We start from the raw sequence: 21,208 nt of genomic DNA, 5'->3' as shown, positions 1-21,208 counted from the left end.
CCAGGGCGGAGCTGATGGTTCTGAGTTCCTCCCTGAAGCCCAAATACTGTTCCTCCTGCAGGCGCTGGGTCTCCTGAAACTTGGCCAGGACCGTAGCCATCGTCTCCTGGGAGTGGTGGTAGGCTCCCATGATGGAGGAGAGGGCCTCGTGGAGAGTGGGTTCCCTTGGCCTGTCCTCCCCTGTCGCACAGCAGCCCTCCCAGTTCCCCTGTGTTCCTGGGCCTCCGTCCCCTGGACTGTGTGCCCACTACCACTGCCCCCAGGTCCCTGTTGTTGTTGGGGTGGTGGGTTATCCTGGGTTCCCTGTAGTGGTGGACACACAGCTGATTGACGTGTCCTGGGGACGGAGGTATGGGCCCGCTGGGTGGGTGCTGTGCTGGTGTTACCAGAGGGTGGAAGGTCTGTGGTGGGCTGTGCCTGTGCGAGGGGAACCGACTGTCCCGAGGCCCACGATAGTCCGGGCTGGTCATCTAGATCCAGTTGGCCAGAGCTGCTGTCATCACTGTGGGCCTCTTCTGTGGGTGGGGTAGAGATGTCTGGACCCTCCTGTCTGGTGACGTTGGGTAGTGGTCCTGCAGGGGTGTAAAAGCATGATTATTGCATGTGTGTGTGTCATGGTGTGCAATGGGCGGGTGAGCGTGTACCCCGGTGCTAGCATTTCTGTGTGGGGGCTTGTGTGATGATGGTTGGGGGGGTGTTATGGGTATGTGCAGCAGGCATGCTTTAGTGAGGGGTTTCTATGCTTTGTTGTGTCATGCAGGGCTTGGTGTTGGGATGGGTGGTTTGTGTTATTAGAACAATAGTGAGGAGTTGGAGTGATAGGGGAGGGGGTGAGGGTGGGGGTCTGTGATAGCATGCAGGTGGGGTGGGGGATATGATAGTTAAGATTTGACTTACCAGAGTCCATTCCTCCACCGACTCCTCTGAGGCACTCAGGATGCATAATGGTCAAGACCTGCTCCTCCCATGTTGTTAGTTGTGGGGGAGGAGGTGGGGGTCCGCCGCCAGTCCGCTGTACCGCGATGTTGTGCCTGGAGACCACGGAACGCATCTTCCCCGTAGGTCGTTCCACCTCTTCCTGATGTCCTCCCGATTTCTTGGGTGTTGTCCCACTGCGTTCACCCTGTCGACTATTCTTCGCCATAGCTCCATCTTCCTAGCTATGGAGGTGTGCTGCACCTGTGATCCAAATAGCTGTGGCTCTACCTGTACGAGTTCCTCCACCATGACCCTGAGCTCCTCCTCCGAGAACCTGGGATGTCTTTGCCGTGCCATGGGGTGGTGTAGGTGATGTGTGGGGTGGTGTATGTGGTGATGAGTGTGGTGATGTGTAGTGGTGTGTGGTGTTTTGTGCGTGGATGTTGTTTGGGTGATGATGTTGTGTGCCTCTGTGTGGTGGGGTTGTCTATTCTGTGCAGTCTCTCTGGCCTTCGTCAACATTTTTGGTCGTAGGGGTTTGTGGGTGATGTGGGTGTGTGTTTTATCTAGTATTGATTGTGTGGGAGTGGTGTTTGTATGTGTATCAGGTGTGTGTATTTCGAATTGTCCAATGCGGCGGTGTTTTGGAGATGTGTGTGTATTTTGAGCGCGGCGGTGTGTACCGCCAATGGAATACCGCGGTTGAAAGACCGCCGCATGGATTCGTGGATCGTGATATCATGGACGTGTTTCTGTTGCCGTGACGGTGGAGGTTTTGTTTTCGCCAGTTTATCACTGACCTTTGGTGTGGCGGACTTGTGTGGGTGTCTGAATTTCGGCGGATTCCGAGATGTTGGTCATAATAGCTGTGGCGGATTTCCACGGCCGCGGCGGTGTATTGGCGGTCTTCTGCACGGCAGAAAGCGGCTTTTACTGCCAATGTTGTAATGACCCCCAATGATTTAGTCTCAATCCTTGTACTACTGGAGCAATTTCTTGGGGGGACTGAGCACATTGAATCACTACTAACTATGATACTGCAGGTCCTAGTCCCGCCTGAAGAAACAATTGGGTCAAATCAGGCTCCACCTCCACAGACCCCCTGGTATGATAGTCATAGCCAGTTTAATTTCTCAAATCCTATAAGGAGTACTACACTGATGCAAACTGCAGATTCCATCCCCGCTCAAACTGGGAGTATATTACAGATTAATACAAGCATGGCTAACCCCCATGGAGTAGGCACCTATGTCCATGGACAGGGTGCTGGACCCACTGCGACAGAGAGGGGTAGCCTTCCTGTAGATGAGCACAAGGCTAGTCCCAGAAAAAAAAAACGCAACCATTGAACCAAAGGAGCTACTAGTTAGCACAGTGGAATGTAAAAGGAGAGCCCTTGGATCCCAGAATGAAGCCCTTGTTGATATAGGGGCAACCATGAGCCGGGGTAATAAGAAGAAGGGAAGTGCAAAAGAAAAGGGGAAGTGGGCTACACCATTCCCAGTTCACTCCCTTTAACGGTTATTCTCCAACAATAAGAACAGCATAGACAGGGGGCCAGCTCCAGTTGCCAGCTACAAGGCTACACTAAGTGAGGAAAACATGGGCATCAGAAATTCAGCTGAACTCTCATGATCCACCCAGCTCCAATCCTGCAAGGATAATCATAGTGGGGGGGTGTAGCGGAAGGAGGAGCTTGCCAAGAAAGCCAAGCAAAGGCGAGGAAGCCTAGGAATAAGAAGAAAAGCTCCATAAAGAAAAAAAGAAGGGCGATAAGGAAGGGCTCAAGGAATGTAGCTAAGACTGGCAGCTCCCTGCCTTGTCCCCATGAGACGGTAGCAGCCAACAAGCTGAACAGGACGTATTATGCACTCTCAGAGAACTGAGTGTGCGCCCTGGATTGAACCCGGATGCCTTGCCATTTGTGGCACTTTCCGGATTTAGACACAGAGGCAGCCTGGATGACTGTGACTCACATTGCAACAGACTTGATGGCTCCAGTGACACTGTGCCAGGAAGAAGATACAGCAGACAATGCCTGGAATTTGTCAATCTCTTCACTGACATTGGTTGAAGACAACCCCTAAATAGGGCTAGATTACTAAGCCTTTTCTATGCTGCACCTGAGCTGAGAGTTCTCTCTTCCAGTGATGTTAAATTAGTCAAGCTGGGGACTAAGCAAAAGTGGCTTGATAATGGCAGGAGGTGCACTGATTCTAGCAATCCCCAAGGTTATCTTGCTATCTCCTGCCCCTCAGCCCTGGTTGAATTTGCCCAACCAGGTATAGCTAGATTAATCCTTATTCATGCGGATTGTTTCCATATAATGGGAGTCAACGTGCTGCCCTGTCCTACCTCCAATCAGGAGATAATTAACGGGGACGAAGGGGGTGGGAGCAGCACAGATACGCTAAGGGAAGGCAGTACTACTAGGCACGGCCTGTACCATGGCGAAATAAGAAGAGTTCTATAGCTGAGGGCAGTAGAGTGCAAGAATCACTGAAATAGCCACCTACAAAAACAGCAGGCAAATCTGAATCCCCAGCCCTGATGTGATGAAAAAGGGTCCAAATGTGAGAACTGGTCATGGGTAGCAGCTGTATTTGCTGGTGAATCAGGAGCATCCCCTCGACCAAGAACTGTCTGATTAGTAAAGGAACCTTCTCTCTAACCAGTCATTCCTCCTGTACGCTCCACCCCATACCTTTTGCCAGTAATAACTTGGAGGGGGGTTGTTTGAGAATAGTGTCCTGGAGCATAGCAGACTTGTCCAGCAAACTGGAAGACAATGACTGGACACAATATGTCAGTTTTCAAGATATTTCTTGTTTCTAAGAAACATGGGCTGTTGAAGGATTATGCATTAATGGGTTCTTGGGCTTTGATATGCTGGCCACCTGGCCAGGGAAGGGTCACCCTTCAGGGGGTATCTCGATATGGTTGTCATCCAAGTTAGAGTGTAAAGTACAGCACGTTGATGTACCACTCGTAATGGCTTCTACCAACTTCCAGCATGTGAGACTTAGGTCAGGAAATGATAAAGGGGTGGTAATTGATATCTTGAATGTATACATTCAGTCAGGGTGGTCTTCGGGGGTTCAGGCACTCTGGAGAGAGTGCTCCACATATATCGAAAAGGTCAAGGTAGATGGTAAAACTACACTGGGGTGTGAAGGAGGCAGGAGTGTGATGCTGGTTTGTGGTGACTTTAAATCATCGGTTTGTGACACTATTAACAGCCACAAAATCTTGCTGGAAGATCGTAGTATGGGGATCCCTGAGACAGCTATGAGTCGCTTTAGGTCTACAAAAAGCTGAGGCCCTTACTGATCTTTTCTTGAATAACGGTCTCTGCTTTGTTAATGGGCGTTCAAAGTCAGATGGCGCTGCTAATGCAACTTTCAATAATGGTAAGTCCTCCTCGATCATTGATTATGTTATCATCAATGTGAAAGCATGGTCATCTATTTTAGAAATGGCCGTGGTTAGCAGAGTGGAAAGTGATCACAATCCACTTGTCCTCGGTATGAGGACGGACGCTCTGGGGCTAGGGATAACAGCAGGAAAGGCCCCGGGGCTGCACAAGAAGGAAATTGTTATGTCCAACTGCAGAAGAAGAATATGATGGGATGGTGAGACGTATTGACAGGGACTCCTGCAGCTAGAACCCATAATAGCCAACTATGGACAGTCTATCATAGTCGCCCCGTCTAACAACAGCCCTCTGATACTGGCTGCTTATGACTTACTGACAAGGGAACTGGGGGCTCTGTGGTCTAAACCAGCATGGATTAAATCAGATGGTATTATCAGAAAAGGGCAGATAGGACATGACGGATGGTTTGATAAGGAGTGTGCAAAGCAAAAAGAGAAGTCTTGCTTGCCTTAACACAGTGCCATGTTAGCTTAATTAGTGAAATGAAATGTAAAGAATATTGAAGAGACTATAAGTGGCTGCTAGCAACTAAGAAATGGCTGTACCAAAGTGTAATGTGGGCTGAACTCAGAGCAACCATAGCTGACCATAACACCAATAAATTCTGGGAACTAGCAGCTAGAGTAGGGAAGGGGACAGCCAATGTTGTAGAAACCCATATTGGCCCAGCTCCCTGATTCACAACTTCAGTACATTATATAGTACTCATGTGGATGATCCCTTGGCCCCTAGACAGTGGCAAGGCACTCTTTTTGCCACCACTAGTGAAATAGGAATTTTAATCCCAGAAGTGATTAGAGCAGTGGGAGCAATGAAGAGGAATAAGGCCCCGGGCCCAGATCTGGTTCCCGTGGATCTTTATCATGAGCCACACTATTACTGGGCTAAAATACTTACCAAGGTATTTAATGCTACCCTTGAGGGTAGTACAGTTCCTCAGTCCTGGCGCTCTGCTATTATTGTTCCAATTTATAAGAAGGGCGATCGAGGCTGTCCCACTAATTATCGGCCAATCTCCCTACTAGATGGAGCCGGGAAGGCTCTAGGGAAAGTCCTACTTAACCCCCATACAGGGGTGGGCTGATGCCTAGGCTGTGATAACAAAAGCTCAAGCTGGCTTCCGACCTCAAGTTGGAACTATTGACAAAATCATCTGCCTCTATTGGATTTCATATAAATTTACAGTAGTCAGTAGGTCCTCTCTGTATTTGGTCTATATAAAGCTGAAAACCTCTTTTGATTCAGTGGATAGGGGCAAATTGTGGAGGTCATTGATGGACCTAGGGGTCGATGCCCCCCTAGTGAAACCCATAGCAGCACTGCACACAGATAATAAGGCCAGAGTGAGATATGGGATGGGCGGGGAAGGGCACAGACCCTTTTCAAGTACAAAAGGGTGTTCGGCAAGGCTGTGTCCTGGCCCCCCTACTTTTCAGCCTTTTCTTGAACGATGTGGTTGACTATCTCTTTGTGGATCAGCTAGATGTCCCTGTTGCTGCTGGTAGGAGGGTTCCAATGTTACTCCTTGCAGACGATGCAGGACTTATGGCACACACTGAGAACTCGGCCCATACGCTACTTGCCCGTTTTGTTAAACACTGTGAGGAAAAATCAATAACTATTAATTGCAAGAAGACCATGGGGATGACCCTGCAACACTCCCCCAGTCTCAGGCGGAATCTATCCATCAACCACATGCCAATTGAGGCTACTAAGCACTTTGATTACCTAGGTGTGCGTTTTTCAGAGAACTTGAGCTGCGACCGCCAAGTTCAGAAGGCAGCCATAGTCCTTAAGCAAGCAGCAGGGGCAATATTGAAGTTTAAGAACAAAGTTGGAGAGAGGAAATATTAGCATAATTCTGGAAACATATGCCCAGAAAGCAGTGGCTGCAGCACTCTATGGAGCAGAACTCTGGGGATACACTGATATAAGTGTGCTAGAGATAGCCAAAAATAACTTTTTGGGATCTCTACTGGGGCTAGGGACGGGTACTCCCCTGAAGGCCCTCTTTGCAGAGCTACATTTGATGCCGATGTCAGAGTTAGCAGCTTTCAGGCCAATAATATATATTGGGTGAGGTTAGTTTGCAATCCTGTGGCAGCAGTGTATTTAGATACCCATCAAGAGGTCATTGCGAGTGGTTGACTAGGAGGGCGCTCATGGGGAACTCATGTCAAAAGAACCCTGTGTAAGCTCTGGTTAGAGGCTCTCTAGGAGGATCCGGGTGGAGTTAACAAGGACACTGCGGTTAAGGTAAAAGAGCAATATGGGGAATTTAACAAGAGGAGGTTATGTCAGGAACATAGGCCCGATTCAATCACAAGTTATTACTTTATCAATGTCTATAAGCCAGCCCCTCCAGCTTATTTGGATCTGTAGTATCTTGAATTGAAGTGGTTTCTTTGCATTAAATATAGACTGGTGTGTTGCCTCTAAGAGGTTACTTGGTACGTATGTGTAGGCTGTCGGCAGGACTCGAGTACTGTGACTGCACTCCTGCGAGGTAGACAATGTGGTCCACTTCACCCTGTTTTGTAAGAAATTTGAAGTGAAAAGGCGTAGGTGGCTCCACCCTCTCTTTAAGTCTAATGGAGCAAATTGCACTAAAACTGCACTAGCACTTTGTACAAGACCGGGTAATATTAATGAACACAACTTGATACCTCATACATATGGGACACTTGGCCCCAGTTGAGGGAGCTACCAACTAAACTAGGGCTGGATGAGCCAACAGACCCCTAAGATCTATAAGGCCATAGTCACCATTGTGAGATACATGGTCCTCTGCTACATTAATGAGGTACATCCATCACCTTTTTTTTATATCTTTTTGATTTTAATACCACAATGAAACAAAATCACTGCTGCTAATACTAATCACTACGAGCACTTGCAGTTTTCTCTTGAGGCCCCTTTGAATAGGTATCTCAACAGCACACCTTTACAACACACAGCTGTGTTAAGCTTGAAACGTCAGCAGTTTTTTTCAGAACATATACAGACTGTATTCTGTAGACTAAAAGCTACATTCATAAAATGTGCAACCTTCAAAACATTTTACTACCTTTTATGTCTTCTTGAGTTAAGTTTACATAGGTATTGATTACAATCGGACCAAATTGGGTTAAGTTGTTTACCACCCTGGTAAGGGGTCTTCCAGATTTGGAAAATATATCTTAGTCCAGGTTTTTTATTTGGAAATGGTAAATAACATGAAGAATCGTTATTTACAGCACCAAGGGCCAGATGTATGAAACTTTTTTGCACTTGCAAACAGTGCGAATCGCAAAATTCGTCCGTCTGCGAGTGCAAAAAAGTGGTCTGCGATGCATGAAAGGCATTCACAGACCAAAAATAAGAAATCGCAAAAATTCCGATTTTTGATGCGTTGCAACCTAGTTTTGCGAGTCGCAATTTGCGATTCGGTATTTCCAGTAGGAAATTGCGAGGAGCAAATTGCGACTCGCAAAATCCAAGTCGCAAAGAAATGCATCAAAAAATCGCAAATCGCGATTTTTCGCATAATGGCATTTTGCACATGCAAAATACCACTAACTGAAACCAGGTGGTAACCAGGTGCAACCTATATAAAGAGGCCCAGAATGCCTCAGACTCTTTTCAACAATGGCTGCACTCTACGTCATGGTGAGGAGGATGAGGATCTTAGCAGGTTTGAGGAGAGGGAGGAGGAGACAGGTGTGCATTTTCAGAGTGCGCATTACACTTTTTAACCTGACAGAGGAGGAAATATGTGAGAGGTATAGGTTGAAGTCCGCCATGATACATGATCTGATAGCTGAGCTACAACCCATACTGCAGCGCAGAACACTAAGGACTCACAGCATACCCACCCATGTGCAGGTATTATGCTCCCTCCACCTACTCGCCTCAGAGAGCTATCAAGGGGTCATAGCAGCAGCTGGAGGGGTCTCACAGAGTAACCTCTCCAGATTTTTCAATACATTTCTCAACGCCATGCTGAGCAAACTACACCAGTACATCAGATTCCCCCACACCCAACAGGAAATACAGCAGACAAAAATTGAATTTTACCAGATAGCACAGTTCCCCCACGTCCTAGGTACCATAGATGGGACACATGTGGCAATCTGTCCACCATCCGCCATAGAGTATGTGTACCGCAACAGGAAATACCAACATTCAATGAATATACAGGTGATATGCAATGCCTCCTACATCATTACTGATCTCGTGGCCAGGTACCCAGGGAGCTCACATGATTCGTACATCTTTCGCCACAGCGGGATTCACACACGACTGCTAGCTGGGGAGTTTGGTGAAGGATGTCTACTAGGTATTGTGCCTCTATACAATGGCGCATTGATGGCGTGCTAATGTCAGATGGCACAGTTACTCATCATACCCTCTGTCCCTTCCAGGAGACAGTGCTTACGCAGTGCGCACCTACATGATGACGTCCTACCTCAATCCTGCAACACCAGCTGAACGGAGATACAATGCAGCACACAGGGCAACCAGCAATGTGTTGGAGCGCACATTTGGATTGCTGGAGAGTTGCTTCCGGTGCCTCCACAAAAGTGGAGGGGCACTACAGTGCAGTCCAGAGACGACATGTAGAATAGTGGCTACTTGTGCTATCTTATATCAATATATCACCCCTACATCCAGCAGACAGGACCAGTGCAGCAGAGGGAAGGCAAAGGCGTGCCGACATCACACACAACCATTTCAGACGTGAGTATAAATGACACAAATCCTCTGACAACTGTACCTGTAGTGAAATATATTTATTACCTTAAGTCAGTTAATGTTCGTGTGAGGAATAATAAAAAAGGATTAAGTGAGAAACTCAAAACAATGAAGGACCTGAGTAATGCACTATTACTTCTAGTGAAAACATTAGTCCACTGGCAGCTAGAGTCATTTTTTGTGGCCACGCACACCACTCGGATGCCCAGTTACATCACTGGCACCTCTATTGTCAGCCTCAGTGGCAGTGCTGTGCCTGGCACTGCGCTCTCTAGTGTCCAATGCTGGTACAGCTACACTGCTGAGGCTGGACTGTCCTCAGTGTCCCCCAGTGCAAGCTCACTCGGAGTGGCTGACCTTGGTCCCATAATGTGTTCGATCACATTGGTGATCTGCATCAGTCCATTCACAACATCCCTGCTGCTGTGTGCTGCCTCCACTTGTGTAGCCACTGCACGATGGGCAATCAGTGCAGTTGAATTTGCCACCCTGTTAGACGAACGACAGAAGCTGCCAAACATGTTCCTAAATCTGCGCTTCTGTCTGCGCTGGCTCACCCTCCCATGGCGCAGCTCCTGGCAGAGTTCATGGACAGCACTTGTGAGGTCTCTGGTGTCCTGTGATGCCTGCACCTGTCCCTACCACAGCTGTACTATGTTGTTATTGAGGGAGTCAAGCTGGCGATGCAGGCCCACCATGTTGCGGTTATGTTTGCGCAAGTTCTTTTCTAATCCGAGGATCCTCTTATTTTGTAGGCGCTGCTGTTGCAACATAGCAGCTTCCAGCCCACCGAAGAAGAAGGGACCCTCACCTCCCTCATGCTGCTGTGCCCCGGAATCTGTTGCCATCCTGCGTGGTGCTGTGGTCTGCTGACACCTGACCTCCTGCATCTGGCTGCGCCTGCCTGTTGCTGATGAGGAAATTGTCCCTTCCTGCTGCTCATCTGAGTCGTTGGTGAGCTCTGGCAGTGCCCTGGCCTGCATCGAACAGTCGCAATGTTGAGGGACCCACTGGTGTTTAAATCGGAGGCCAGATGGGTGTCAGTCTCGCCTACCCATGCTGATGCTGTGGCTGCTGGGCCTGGCCCACCTGCAACGACAATATTCAGCATGTTGGTTATGTATGTTACATTTACGGTCAGACAATGGTAATAAAGGTACAGGTACTTCTCTACACTGTGTTGTGTGTGTTGTGTTCCTCTGGGTGTCACTCTACTTAAATACATTGTATGTGCTACTTTTGGCTCTGGGTTGTGGACTGCCACTCCCATAATGCATTGTTGTGCTCCTTCTAAGATGTGGACTGGACTACTTCTCACAATGTTTTACATTACTTGCTAATTCCTAAGGGGCTTTTGTGCATACACATATGGGGTTACAAATCAATATTGCACTTACCTTGGCTGGTACTTGGTGTGCCGGAGGTGTCGATCTCTGTGACCCCTGTCACAGCTTCAGGGAGGAGTGTTGACTCGACTAGGTCCTCCAATGTTGCGCATGGTGCCTCTGTGGGGGGACCGCCTCCTGTGCCCCTGGACTCCTGCAGTCTCCTTGCCACCCTCTCCTTCGCACAGGACCGCAGGTCATACCACCTCTTCTTGATTTCTTCAACGGAGCTCTGTGCCACTTCAATTGCGGCAGATTTTTTATTGTATATCCGCCCATAGTCTCATTTTCTCACTCTCAGGCACCTGGAGTGAGCTTTTTCCAAAAAGGCGGTCATGGCTCCTGACCACCTCCTCAGTCAGCACCTCACGCTCCTGCTCGCTGAATTTTAGCTTGCGCTTTCTTTCTCCCTTCTCTTGTGCTTGGCCTGGGGTGTCCATCCTTGCTCAGGTGTGCTGGCTCCTTCTGAGTGCTGCTCTGTGTGGTTGGGCTGCTCTCTCTCAGGATGCTGGTTTGGGTGTGGCACCTGACACTGCCTGGGATGACTAATTTCCTGCTTGTGATGTCATCAGGCTCCTCCAGGTGTGCTTTCTCGAAATTTCTCGCAATTTGCGATTTTTTACCAAATTGCAATTTTGTTACACGGCCAATTGTGACTTGGAAATAGCGATTTCTTAAAAATCGCTATTTGCGATTCGCAAGGCCATTTTTTCATACTTATGGCCCCAAGTGCCAGATGTACCAAGCATTTTTCTGGTCATGATTGTTACTAAATCGCATTTTGCGATTTGGTATTAGGAAGGGGCGTGTTTAGGGCATCCCTTCCTAATACTGAATCACACTGGTATGTATGAATGTTTTGCGACCGGAATACAGTCATAATTTACCGACTCTGTAGAGAAGGTGGTAATTCATTGGCTAAAGGGAAGAGCCCCCAAGGGACCTCGTCCCCTTTGTGAATGCATGAAAAAACGTTTTTTAAGGAAAATGAAACTGGAAAGTTTAATTTTTCTTTTTGAAATGCATCCTGTTTTCCTTTAAGGAAAATGGGCTGCATTTAATAAAAAAAAGTGTTGCTTTATTTAAAAGCAAACACAGACATGGTGGTCTGCTGTCCCCAGCATACCACCATCACTGTGTTTTTAGCGGTTACTAATGGGTCGCAAATTGAGACCTATTTCATGAATATCAATGAAGTAAGTCAATTGAACCCCCATTGGCAATTGCTACATTTGTCAAAGTCACATTAGTACATAGCTTTTTGCAATTTCCTAATAATCACAAAGATTCATTATTAACAACTCGCAAAGTGAAACCTATGTACACGTGCCGAAAATTTCAAGTGTTTGACCTTTTTCCAGGTCCAAGATACATTTTTGCATGTTTGACCACCCAAAACTGACACAGGGTATAGAGTAAGGAGTGACAATTAGCAGGAAATTCAGAACTCACATCACTGAACATGCTCTGCCTTGTATAGGGGTCATCATTTAACCAGGGTCATAGTATTTATGGAAAGTATGTTACCTCCTTCATTGCTTATGTAGAGATTGTCACCATTCCCTACTGCTTCAGCATGTTAACTGTGGCTTGGTTTTAGAGCAAACCCTTCTCAAGCATCCTGTTTGCACAGAAAATACATTGTGCTACATTGTTAAACATGAATAAGTATGGTTCAGGATCCATTGTAGGGGGGAAGAAGGAGAACAAAATTAATTTGATACTGATGGTTATTACCTCTCCTTTGCAGGTGAATCCAGCCACTGAAAAATTCTGGACCCATGTCAGTTCAGATGCCAGCAGGTTGGCTCTAGTCTGGAAGTATGGCGGAATCTACTTTGACACAGATGTCATTTCCATCAGGCCCATCCCAGAGGAAGAATTTCTTGTCTGTGCCTACACAATGACTCACACCAGTAATGGAATATTTGGCTTCAATCAGTTTCAACCTTTTCTGTGGGACTGTATGAAGGAATTTGCTGTGAACTATAAGGGTCAACAATGGGGTTATCAAGGGCCACAGCTGGTGACAAGAGTACTTCAAAGGTTGGGACAGCTCCCCAAGATGGATTCGGGTGGAGGAGATTCCAAGTTCTACAACTTCTCCTATCTGCATCCCCATAGATTCTATCCCATACCACCACACAGCTGGGAGAAGTTTTTTGAACCGTGGGACCCTAAATACACTTTTGTGGGCTCTTACGGTCTTCATTTTTTTAACTTTATGAATTACAAGAAAAGCAAGATGATTATTGGGAGCAATTCTCTGGCAGAGCGTCTCTACAGACAGCACTGTCCCAATATATATAGCAGAGAAAAAGAGTTTTCTAAATTAAAGTGAACATTTTCACAGCATCACCTATAAGGTCATTATATCCATTGGATTGTGGAACAATTATTATATTAAGAACAATGATACTTCCTTTGGCCTAATTGAACACCACGAGAAGAGCATTTCTGCCTCTCACATATAGATAAGCAAGATTTTTTTCAATATTTGAGAACGTTTTAAAAATACTACTGGACAACATGCCCACTGTGTAACATAATAAGTGCTTGTTTGATTTTTATGTCACATGCAGTATCACTTTCAGATATTGCATACACTTCATTAATCTCCTAAGCTTTTTTCGCTATACTGTTTCTGCATGAGGGTTTTCATAAACTCACTATTGTTGTATCTATTTCTCTTAAAAGGGTACACTAATAGTTAAAAAAACAACAACAGAGCCTTGACATTGTTGCAACTGTCACCCCAGGTGTAATAAATACCTCCTCCATTAAAATTATCTCTCCTTGACCTACCACTCAACATCTTTCTGGTAGCCGAACTCCAGAGAAGAGTACATCGCATTGAAATGAAACAATCTTCATTGAATTTGGTCCTAACATTATGGCCCTCATTACGAGTTGCCATCTGACCTCCAGTGCGGCCAGAACACCGCTGGCCCTAATACAAGTTTCCTGCTGTGCCAGGGGCAGAAACAGTGTTTCCGCTCTCCAGCCCAGAGGGAAGCAGGGCCTTAACATTGTGGCGGTGCCGCAGGTTCGGGGGCAGTGGAAAGTGCAACGGGGCTGTCCATGGGGGCCCCTGCACTGCCCATTCCAAGTGCATGGCCAGTGCAGGGGGCCCTCGACACCCCCATTCTGCCAACCTTTCCATGGAGGTCCAACAGCCATAAAAAGGATTGGGAGTCGTAATCCCCATGGCGGCCCTGCATGCAGCACCAACCTCACGGATTACAACTGCCCGAGACTGCCAGGCTGTCAACTGGTGGCAACCTGGCAGTGTCGGCAGTTGGACTGTGGCGGCTTTGCTACAGTCGTAATGTGGTGGTCAGACCGCCACAACCACAGCGGTCCGAATTTCACCACAAGTCTTGTGGTCTAGGACAGCCAGACTCATAATGAGAGCCTATATGTCTATATGTTTTAGAAATCGAGCTTTCACTGGAGAAGATCTAATGAACCCTTCTCAACTCAAGAAGAACCTCTGTCAGACTTTCACCTAAATCTTTCAAAGTGATCCTAATGGTTAATTTTCCCAGCAACAGTCATTTAGTCATTGATAGATGGGTAGACAACCCACAGGTATGTCAATGACCACTATTGACACCCAACTAATGACCACCATTTCAATTGAGAGATGCCCACCAGTGTTGTGGGGATCATTTTAGTGAAAGTATTTCAGTTGAGGCACTTTCTTTCTGTAAAACTGGGGCCCAGAAAGTGCTACCTCATGATCTGAGATCTACAGCTGAGACTAGTCATCAAATCAATACATTTAAATAATGAGAAGCACATTAGGCTCTACAGGGAACACAGAGAGTAATTTTGGACCTGAAGTAGAGGTTGGAGGACAGGGTACTCCGGCACACACATAACAGATATCTTGTCTACCTTATTACAAGAGCCATGGGATATAGCACACTTGTATAAAGACGAACCAGATACCCTTCACATTTTGGGTGGATTAACTGGTACGCCAAACTCCAAATTAGGCCCTTAGTTTTAAAACCGTTAAGGTTCATGAAAAAATTGAAAGGGGCTCGGAGTCCCAGACTTGAGTTTTATTGTCTGAATTTTTGGACACCTTGCACCCCTCGACCATTTTAATAATAGCAGGTGATTTGAACTGTACTTTTGAACCTTCTATCTTGATTAGTGAATTAACGGCTGAAGAAGATGGACTTTGGGGAATTCCACAGTTAACCAATCCCCACATTCAGACGAGGCATGTCTACCAGTGTTATTGATTTTTTCTAGTAGACGTCAGGTTGTGGTCTTTATTAAAGGAGATGAAGGTGGAACCCCGGTGTGAGAGTGACCATAATCCCTTGCTTCTTACCCTGCATGGGGATGTATTTAGGAGGACAGAGAACAATCAACATACAGTGATTCCATCTCCACTCTTGAACAATAATCATACACAGGTTTGTTGGCCAAAGGTGATGTCTAAACCCTATGTGAAAGGTGGGATTTACAAATTGTTTGTCGATGAAATAGCAGTTTATGAGGAGCATGAAGCCAATAATATTCCTATTCTTAATATTCATGATAATATGTTGAAGAAATTACAAATATTCTTTTATAAAAACTCTTGTCTTAAGCCTTGTGATGCTAACATGAATAGTAATGGATGGTTTAATGAAGTTTGTTCTAAGGCTGCACTAAAAACTGCAATTATGACTGGCTCCCTGGGGGAGATTCAATTAGCCAGACGTACATATAAGGAGGCTATACTGTAAGCAAAAAAGACATGTGAAGATTCTATTTGGGGGGAACTGCTTGATGCATCAAAATCTAATAACAATATGATGTTTTGAAAATTCTTGTCTAAAAGACAAAGAGGGGGCAGGAGTAATAATAGGAATCATATACAACCCGAGAGTTGGGTGGATCATTTCACCGAACTCTATGTTACTTCCTGTAACTCTTCAACTTGCAATCCCCAAATTTGTGATTCTGTTTCCCTATGACTGGCCAGTTTGAACACTAGCCTTGACTCATCTGGGTCGGGTATTTATATCTCTGAGGACTGTATCATCTTTTCCTTAGAGGAAACTATAGCTGCAATCAATTCCTTTTAATCAGGCAAAGCACCAGGTCCGGATAAGTTACCGGGAGATCCATATAAATCAGAGCCAATTATATGGTCCTGGTATATAAATTTGATCGCAAATAAAATTGCTGCAGGCAATGCAATCCCGAGTACTTGGAAAGAGGCTTAAATTATCTCTATTTATAAAAAGGCTAATGTAAATCTTCCAGTTAATTATAGACCTATTAGCCTCATTGATAATTTACAGAAATGTTTTGCTAAATAACTCGTGGGGAGGCTAATAGGTTGGGTTCAAGATCATCACGCCCTCTCCTCGTTACAGGCAGGCATTCACCCAAAAACCAGTACGATAGACCAGGTTTTTAGGCTGGTGCTTTTATACTGGAAATATGTAGTCCTTGCTAAGCAACGTTTATATGTTGTTTTTGTGGACCTACGATCTGCTTTTGACCTGGTCCCAAGAGAAAAACTTTGGGAAGTATTACATAGATTGCGTACTTCAAATAATATAATTCAGCGGTTACATGAAAATACATATGAGCATGTGCGATGGGGTAATCAGGGCGAGTTGACTGAAAATGTTTCTATTCAGAGGGGAGTTCATCAGGGTTGTGTCCTGGCCCCGATTTTATTCACCTTATTTATCAATGAGGTGCTGCAAGTTTTGATCTCCTGTCAGAATGACGTTCCCACACTGAATGAGCAGAATATCCCCATTTTACTCTTTGCTGACGATTCTCTTCTCATTTCCAAGACCCCTGTGGGTCTTCAAATCCTTGTTGATAGATTCAAATATTTTTTTATGGACTATGGGTTGGAGTTGAACGTCAGTAAAACTAAGTTAATTGTGTTCGGTCCTGGACCTTGTAGGAGATGCACTATCAACTTGGATGGGACTCCCTTAAGTAAGGTCAGTTCAATAGATTACTTGGGTGTGAGGATACCAAGTAAATTACACTGGGAGGATCAGATCAGCAAAAGCGCGGGGCTCCTCCAGCATAGAGTGGCCGCTATCCTGCGCTTTTACAAAAGCTCTGTATCCAAAGCTGTATCTCCGGCTCTTAAAATCTATTTGGCAAAGGCGCAGGGAGCGGCCATCTATGGTGCTGAGATATAGGGGTTCTCTAACAGTAAAAGATTAACTGTGGGTGAAAATAATTTTGCCAGGGCTTTAATTGTGTGCCCTTGTAGCACACCCTTGACCCCAATGTTTCTGGATTTAGGGTTCAATCGTATAGCTGATCTGATAGCTCTAAGACCTTTACTCTTGGACTGTTCCCGAAACTTGCCATATACAGGGACTCCCTTCTTGATTTATTAAAGAGACCGAATGTGGTTATCATCCATTGGTTTAGACATGCATCTAATTGGTTTCATATTCTGGGTCTGGGAAGTTTATGGGAGAGCCCACAAAATTTGGGAAATTCTCATAAAATTATCCTGAAAACAGACTTTTGGTCTTACGAAAGACGTATTTTAAATCTGTTGCAAATCATATGGTCGGTTGACCAATCTATTTATTGATTTTAAGTGGTATCCCCAGTATGAACCATATTTATTGGGTAAGGGCCTATATGCTCGCTTCCGTTTTGGGAGCTTACCGTTGATGTCTTTAACAAGTACCTGGGGATTAACTCCCTTCTCTGATTTATGCCCAGCATGCTGTGGTAGCTCATAAACTGTTGAACATTTTATGTTTTTTTGTCCTGCTTCTTCCATTCCTCGGTCACAATGGATCTGCAGATGTGTCGAGAATTGGGTCTGAATCAATGTTGTACAGCTATAAGGGTTTTAAAAAGCGATATTTCCAATTATTTAATTCTCGCAGTTAGTAAGTTTCTTGTGGTCGCATGACATATATACGAAGTTGCTTTTTAAATAACTCTTCCTGATGGAACATTAGGTATACAATTATTTTAGAGCTATGAAGTTCAAGATTGTATTTATTCGTTTTATGCTTTTGTATTTTGTATAGGTTTTAAATTTTGAATTTAAATTGTATTATGGCGCTTTGATGGTTATTTGACCGAATAAAGCTTGTTTTGTATGTATGTAAAGGTTTGAAATTCGATACCCTCAAATTAGTATCAGTGAGTAAAAAGTAAATTAATGCTTTTAATAAATATGAAGTTCAAATTGATCAATGAAATATAAATGAAAGACAAATCACTGTAAAGTTGTCTGAACGAGAAAGGTCTAATAAAATCAGCCCCCCTACATGGAGAACATCCTACTCTGCTCTAAGTTATCTGGAAGTGGATGAAATCATGTCTTTCCGCACTCCGGAAATGGTCTGCCCTGCATTAGTTCAAATCACACAATTCTAACATTTTCAGTATCTGCACATGGTTGTTAAAGGCAGATGGAGGTACATCACTCCAGCTACAGTAGAAGCAGGTAAATATGTGAGTATGAAGCAATCTCTGGCTCCCAGAACTTTGGAAAATTTGTGTATCAAACTAAAAAAGTAATTGTTTTGAGAAATGTCCCTCAGAACCATAGTTATGCAAAATCTTTCTGTTAAATCTATGTTGGTCCTTTAAGTAGAACAAAACAGCCATAGATTTGATTAAATTCTGCTTGATAAAAGAGTTAAGATTCACTAGTAAACCAGTTATTGGTATGACTATGGCAAATACCACCACCATTATTTGTAGTGTCTTTGATATCATGCATGCTAGGACTCTCGCGGCCCTTAGTGGATGCTCAACAGGAGTTATGTAATCTGATGATAGGTGTTAAGGTGTAGTTGTGAAAGTTATGATGCAATGTGAGCGGAACGTGAAAGTATGTTGAAGAATAAAGGCATCTGTTATAGAGCTCTGTGTGTGGCGTGTTCACTTTGATGCTGCCGGGCTGGGGAGGATGCTACAACTGGTGACAAAGGTGAGATCCGTTCCCTGAAGAAACAAAGTTGCTGTCTCTGAGAGTTTGCAAAAGTGCAGTAAACTGCTTGTGTGTGCCACATGCACCTCAAATCAATGCAAAGCGGTCTGTGGTTGGTGTATGTGGAGTCAAAGAGCTACTTCAACCCATACAAAAGAATTGAAGACGTTGAAGGCCCCACAGAGGAGCACATTTGAAATGCCTGCCAAAACCCCCTGGCAAGGCTGAAAGATGGCTCTGCGTTGTGCCATAACACAGAGCCATCATCAATACAAAGCAAATGCTAAAGGCAATGATGACCCAGTATACAAACAGAAACTTACTTACTGGCACAGGCAACTAAAGTGTCATACGACCTTGAATCGGATGAGACAAACAGACCTAAACAGCAGGGTGTTATGTGAAAAGGTTGCTGATCCTGCTTTGAGAGAAGAATGCTGCCTGAACAGCATGTGCTCTCAATGATGATGGAAGGAAGTGCAAAGTATGATGCAGCTAAAATTCCTAAAGTCACCACCATTGTTTGATGCAGCAAAGAAACAGAACATTGGCACCTGGTGGACTGCATGGATCGAAACATTTGATGACTTCATAGATGTATTAGGAGAAAAAGACAACAAGAAATTCATAAAATATCTGAAAAACCTTGCCAGTGATGGAGTGAAAGAAGTGTTTAAAGTAAGTCTCACAAGCTGATGGAACATCATACCAAAAGATAAAAGAAGAGTTGGATGCCAAAGTCAATCCGATGATAAATGTTGACTATGAGAGGAACATCTTCAACCTTTGTTGAGAAACTTGATGCACTTCTCAAACACTGTAAGTTCTGTGACTTTAATGATGAAGAAGCCATGCCCCTCAGATTCCTTCAGGAGACGCATGTTGAGAGAGCCACTCAGTTTAGAGAAAATGCTTATGGCTGCAAAGGCAGAAGAAAGAGCAGATCAACATGCTGCTGATCTGTGAGCAGGAGCAGCAAGTAATTTATCTACTTGCAAAGAAGATCAAAAGTTAAAAAAGAATAACCAAATGAAGTGAGAAAATTCATTTGGACGCTGTCCTAAAATTACAGGTCAACGGTCACCCCATAACCTTCATTATAGGCAGTAGTGTGTTGATTAACATCATTCCAATAGAAAAGTTCAATAGCCTATCTCCTTTGCCACATCTTTGTCCGTCAAACACAAAGGTATAGATGTGGACTGCTTCTAAACCATTACAGAGTCAAGGGGCATTTACTGTAGCCTTACAACTTAAAATGATGTCAGTGCAAGTGCCAATTCATGGTCTTCAAGGAACTTTATCTACTGCAAGCCAACTTAAATTTGCCACTGCTGCTGATATGGGACTGATATCTCTCAACTACAACACCCATGTTCAGGCTGAAATTGTGAGTCAGTTCTCATAATTGTTTCATGGCTTAGGAAGACTCAAGATGATGAAGATGTAACTTCATATTGATAAGGATATTCACTCTGTTGCCCAACGGCACAAGAGAGTTGCTTTTCACATACAAGCAGCTGTTGAGAAAGAACTAGAAACACTGTTGAAGCACGATATCATTGAATGCTTCACCAATCCTACGCCATAGATTTTCCCCATAGGTGTGGTGCCAAATAAGGACAGTGGATGTGCACCAAGCCAATAAAGCAAACACGAGAGAAAGACATTCTGGGCCCCATATAGTGGACATGATCATGCAGCTTTCTTCTTTTTCGACTCATGTTGGTTTGTTCAGATACAAAAGAGTGAGGGTCAGATTTACGAGCCACTATATCCTCCTTGTGCCACAATACCACCACTTTGTAACCCTTTGTGCTACATTATGCTTGTGCCAGGCACAATGTTTGCAAAGGGGGCATTCCCACATTAGGGTGGAGAGATTTTTTTGCCTCATTTTTTGGAGCATTTTAGAATGCCTGCTCAGAGCAGGGATTAAAAAAAGGCATACCATTGTTTACAATGGGCCTCAATGGACTTTGCAGGATTAGTGTAAAAAATGTTGACGCTAATCCTGCAAAGCTCCAAACTAGCGTAAAAAAATGTTGACGCTAGTTCCCTAACTACCGCCATGGTGCACCGTATCTTAGATATGGCACACACATGGTGGCATTATGGGGGCGCTCAGGGGCGTAAGAAAAGTGGTGCTGCACTTGTTGGAGCGCCACATTTATCAAATCTGGCCCTGAGTTTTGCAGTATCTTCGACTGTGAAGATATTTCAGGATGTTGTTCATTGAACTATTCAACCTGTTATGCATGCTTTCAAGTACAGTGATGACATACTAGAATTTGGGGCAACACAAAAGGAGCTTGATAAGGCTCTTACGCAAGTGTGCCAAATACTTGCTAGTGCAGGTCTCATTCAGAAAGCAGTAAAGTGTGAGTTTCACAAAACCAACCAAATTCTTTGGGCATACATTCTCTGATGAGGAAATGACTCATGATCCAGATAGGGCGCAAGAATTGTCATCTACCTGCCACCCACAAGACGTAACCATGCTACGATACTTCTTAGGCATGGCCAGTTATTGCTCAAAGTACATTCATGACTTTGCCACAGTGAATGCCGCATTGAGAAACAAAGTAGAATGTCAGTTTTCAGTGGTATGGATGTGATCATATTTTCAAAGAGATAAAACAAGCAATTGAGAATGCAAATTAACTGGCTTATTTTGGTCTCAAGTTGCATACTGAGATCACAGTAGATGAGAGCCCGGTCGTGCTGGAGGCAATCCATCCTCAGCACATTGGCCCTCTGAACGCCCAGAGACACATTGTGGCCTAT

General features: G+C 44.8%; 1 protein-coding gene across 2 annotated transcripts in view; it reads left to right on the top strand.

Moving 5' to 3' along the window:
• LOC138265683 (alpha-1,4-N-acetylglucosaminyltransferase-like) overlaps nt 1-18,334 on the top strand; it is a 410,672-nt gene extending 392,338 nt beyond the window's left edge. For both annotated transcript variants that reach the window (XM_069213614.1, XM_069213613.1), the window contains exon 4: nt 12,224-18,334. In XM_069213614.1, the coding sequence (XP_069069715.1) occupies nt 12,224-12,814 (591 nt within the window). In that variant the 3' untranslated portion in view covers nt 12,815-18,334. The remainder of the gene's footprint in view (nt 1-12,223) is intronic.
• The last annotated feature ends 2,874 nt before the right edge of the window (nt 18,335-21,208 follow it).

Source organism: Pleurodeles waltl, chromosome 11 (assembly GCF_031143425.1).
Source record: "Pleurodeles waltl isolate 20211129_DDA chromosome 11, aPleWal1.hap1.20221129, whole genome shotgun sequence".
Classification (NCBI taxonomy): domain Eukaryota; kingdom Metazoa; phylum Chordata; class Amphibia; order Caudata; family Salamandridae; genus Pleurodeles; species Pleurodeles waltl.
Note: the sequence above shows the minus strand (reverse complement) of the source record. Positions and strands in the feature narration are given on the sequence as shown.